At 47.4% G+C, this 4,321-nt stretch overlaps 1 protein-coding gene across 1 annotated transcript in view; it reads left to right on the plus strand.

The window, feature by feature from the left end:
• The first annotated feature begins 1,628 nt into the window (after positions 1-1,628).
• LAS1L (LAS1 like ribosome biogenesis factor) overlaps positions 1,629-4,321 on the plus strand; it is a 20,156-nt gene continuing 17,463 nt past the window's right edge. Inside the window, exons 1-3 of the mRNA XM_039850252.1 lie at positions 1,629-1,960; positions 2,688-2,813; positions 3,818-3,887. Coding sequence (XP_039706186.1) covers positions 1,770-1,960; positions 2,688-2,813; positions 3,818-3,887 — 387 coding nt within the window. The 5' untranslated portion in view covers positions 1,629-1,769. The remainder of the gene's footprint in view (positions 1,961-2,687; positions 2,814-3,817; positions 3,888-4,321) is intronic.

Raw genomic sequence — 4,321 nt, forward strand, 5'->3', positions numbered from 1 at the left:
GGAGGGGTACGGGCTAGGGCTAAACTTGGCCTGCAGCTGGACTCCTCTCAGAACTGTGCCACTGGACACCTACTACACAAAGCCACGCTAATTAGACCGGGAGACTTAGGATCTCTGCTTAGTACATAGAAACAGACACAGAAAGGTAGCCAAAATGGGAAGACACAGAAGCAGAAACCATATGAGAGAACAGAACAGAGATCCAGGAATAATGGGGTCTAATGTAATCTCACAGATGCAGAGTTCAAAACACTGGTTATAAAGGTGCTCAATGAACTTAGGGGAAGAGTAGATGAACTCAGTGAGAACTTTAGCAAAGAGATTTAAAAAAACATAAAAATGGAAATGGAAATGATAAAAGGGAACCAATAGAAATGAAGAACACATTATCTGAGATGAAGAGTATATTAGAAGGAATTAACACACTTTATCCAGTAATCCTTAATTCTCAATAGGTCTCAGGCCTCATTTGCCACATATTAGACACAGTACTTTAGTTATGTGCTTTGGTCAAGTGTTTTTGGAACACATCGAATAGGGAGACCTTCAGCTTCATGGAGAAGGGAAAGGATAGAGGTCTTTACCTGGAAATCACTGTCCATAATTAGCTTATAAACCCCCAAAATGTTAATGAGAGTCCTGCAGACATGACAGCTTCTCTGACTGGACTGGATCTTGAGGGTTCATATGAGCCATCTCCCTGTCTTTGCCTGCACAGAGCCAAGATCCTGAAGGTGAAAGGGCATCTGGTTTCTGGCAGACACTTGGCTTACTGGGTGGCATGACTACTCAGGGCAGAGTAACCGCCATTCAAGAACCACCGGCAGACTGCATGTTAGGAGAATCTGGTTGGAGAAAGCAACATATATGGAGAATGGATTGGAATTTGTTGCCCTAAAGTGAAAAAGAGCCTACTCACAGCAATGCTGTTAAGATTGCTAGCAACAGTTCTCTCTCCAGTGTTAGTTCGGAAAACAACTTCTGTGAGGATTGGGACAGTCTTGAACACATTTTAGGCAACCTATAGAATCACAAGAGCTTCATAAAATTGCTTTCCCCTCAGAACTCCAGAATTCCAAGGAATTATTCAGGAAAACTATACCTTTGTGGATGTTGAAACCAACATAGCAGTGGAATGCTGGCTGAGTAAACTACAATTTTCAGCTATGGAAGAGAACCTAGAGATCATTTTAAGCCCTTCACTGTACAGATATGAAAACCCAGCAGATTTTTCGACCCAACTTTAGATATTAGATATTTGCTCTGTAGTCTTGCTTCAGTGTCCATAATGTTTTACTGGGTCAGGTGCTGGCTGATTCGTGGCAATGAAAACATAAGCACATTTCCAGTACACATGACAATCACAATTCCTCCCATGTCCGCCAGGGGGCACAAACTAAAATTCCTCCTGCTGTCCAGACACAGCCCCGGGTGGCAGGGGAAACCAGGAAATTAGTGGAACCTTGAGCCTGAACGCTTGCAGCTGGTACGTTTGCTTTGAGAAAAGAACACTTCCGGCCGGCGAGGCTGTAACCCCAACTTGTGGTTTGGTCGTCCCCTAGCTATCACATTCTGATTTGCCACGCTAATGCCGGGAGGCGGACTTGCGTCGGGGTCACGCTCTCCCATTGGCTGCTGGCGCGGCGGCGGTTTGGAGTGAGGCTTGCACGTTGACTGAAAGCTGTGTGGAGTGGCGCGACACAAGGCTTGGCGTTTAGCCCAGTTTCTGGTGGGAAAACGGGGCCGGGTCAGGTCTGGGTCCCCGGGGTATGGATCGCGTGTGTAGTGCGTGGTGCGGGAAGTGTGTCAAAGAGAAAGGGTTGTCGCCACTCTGGGCCCAGCGCATCGTGGTCGCCTGGCTCAGTAGGGCCGAGTGGGATCAGGTGACGGTATATCTATTCTGTGACGACCATAAATTGCAGCGGTATGCGCTGAATCGCATCACGGTGTGGAGGAGCAGGTAAGGCAACAGGCTCCGCCCTCCTGCCTGGATGGCATCTCACCTCTTCCTTTGTGGAATTCCTATAAGGCCTTATTCTCCAGTCTTCCCCAGAATTACCCCTTGGTACCCCTATGAGTGGTTTGGGCGTTGCCTCTCTCTCAACTGCCTGGGGGCAAGTCGCAGCCAAGCTCTTGTACTAATCCCGTTTGCAGAAAGGGGGTGTGTCTCAGCAAGCCTCTTGTCAAATCTGAGTTTATACCCTTATCCTCATCTTGGGGAAGGTGCTGGAAGGACCACTGTGGCTGAGCCAGGGCTTGAGGAGTAGGTTAGTACCCCAGGGTGGAATTCTGATTTGAATTAGGGAGATTTGGGGTGACTTGCCTGCAAAACCATGTTTGAATGGGGCACTGCAGTACAGTTGGTAAGATCGACTTGGGAGCAGACAAGGGATAAGGGTCTTCTCTAACAAAATGAGTTGAGGATTTCACGGTGAAAGAAAGGGGCATGTCCACACTGCGTTGCTGGTTGATTGTGTTAGATGTCTCGTGTGTAACCTAGCCAGCCACTCATACCCATTGGATTCCAAGAATATCACCCTTCCTCTTCCTACCTTCTTGATTTGTGGCTGTTCCTGTACTGTTGAGCCAATATATCTTTGGAATAACCTACAGCAACCTAGGTTCTGAGGTGGAGGGTGGACTAGTGTAAGGGACCTTTATGATGGTGCTGGACTGTGGCCCTTTAGGTTAGGCAACGAACTCCCCCTGGCAGTGGCTTCTACTGCTGACCTGGTACGCTGTAAGCTCATGGATGCAACTGGTGGCTTGGGCACTGATGAACTCAGACTGCTCTATGGCATGGCGTTGGTCAGGTAAGACCTACATGGGTAGGGTGGAAGGTGGTTTGGGGGATAGGGAAGGGGAGGGGGTAGCATATGATAATTGAATCTTGGCTTCAGGTGTTACCTGAAGCAAAAATGACTGTATTTCCTGCTTATGGGTTACCCTGCGAGTGCTTGACTTGACAGCTTTTGTTACTGCCTGTCAACACACATTCCTCTTTTTCTTTTCCTGAGAGCCTTTTGTCTTCCATTTTTCTTCCCTTCTCTTTCTTGGAATGTGGGGTGGGGGTGGTTCAGACCAAGTCATCTCTGTGGGACTCTCCCAACTTTGACAGTTTAGTTTTTTTCTTCCCGTTTAACTCTTTCACGCAGAGGAACTTTCCTGAACGGTTCAATGTCCCTGGTCATGATTTAATGTGGATTTTCCAACTTTACCCCATACCACCCTTTCCTCTTTTCTCCATGGACACTGAAAGGTTACTGAGTTATGGAAGTGGAGACATGGGCTGGGAATTCCTGACTTAAAGGGACTCAGAGTGGTTCTAGCTCTCTCAAGTACATTGGGAAAAAAGCTGCTACTGAGTTTTCTCATCTGTCAAAGTCTTTGCTCATCTCATCCTATACCCTTTGTCTGTTGGGAGGTCCTCCCTAGCTGTTCTTACCTTCTCCGTTGTTTACCTGTGCTCCCCATATCATTCAACATAGTATTATGTTTTAGCATTTATAACAGTATGTTCTAGCATAATATGCTATATTGTGTTATAACTATCCTAGACTGAATTCTTCAAGGTCAGAGCAGTGTCTTATTCATCTGTATGGATGGCTTCAGAACAGGGCAGACTCTCAGTAAATGTTGGACTGGATGAAACCATTCGTGCTCTGGCTGACACTAACCATAAGAACAGGAGAGAATAGTCAGTGGAGAGGTTGTGGAAATGTAAGGTGTCAGTAACTCAGCAAGGTGTTTTGAAGCCCCACTGATTTGAATAAAAGAGTTACTTGGGCTGTGCCACTTATTTTTCCCCCAACCCTAGGTTTGTGAATCTTATCTCGGAGAGGAAGACAAAGTCTGTCAGGCTTCCCCTCAAGTTCCTGGCTCAGGAGGTGCGTATGATAAAGTGGTCTTGTTCAATTCTCTCTCCCCAGGAAGGCTCACTAAATGGGGCATGTGATGATGTGGACACATAGTCACACTAGCTTATCCCACCACTACCAGCCAAGCCCAGCAAGAACCCCAGAGCCTCAGCCTCCAGCTTGAAAGAAGCAGATTTGCTCCCTTGCTCATGGCTGCTATCTTCAGTGGGCTTGGCCTGCCCAGTTTGCTGGGAGCGGCTCAGTGAAGCTGAGGTGCTCAAATGAAATGCATTACTGGGTGGGGACACTAAAGAGGTGGCAGTTACAGTGCCTGCCCTCTAGGAGCTGACAGTCTGAGGGAGGAGACAAGCTCAGCCAAGCAGCATGAAAATGCCAGGTATTCCTGCCTTGAGTGAGTAGTATGTGAGGTGTGTAGAGTCTAGGAGGGCAGGCTGGTTCTCAGT

This window comes from Pteropus medius, unplaced genomic scaffold, assembly GCF_902729225.1.
Source record: "Pteropus medius unplaced genomic scaffold, Ma_sr-lr_union100, whole genome shotgun sequence".
NCBI classification, from domain to species: Eukaryota; Metazoa; Chordata; class Mammalia; order Chiroptera; family Pteropodidae; genus Pteropus; species Pteropus medius.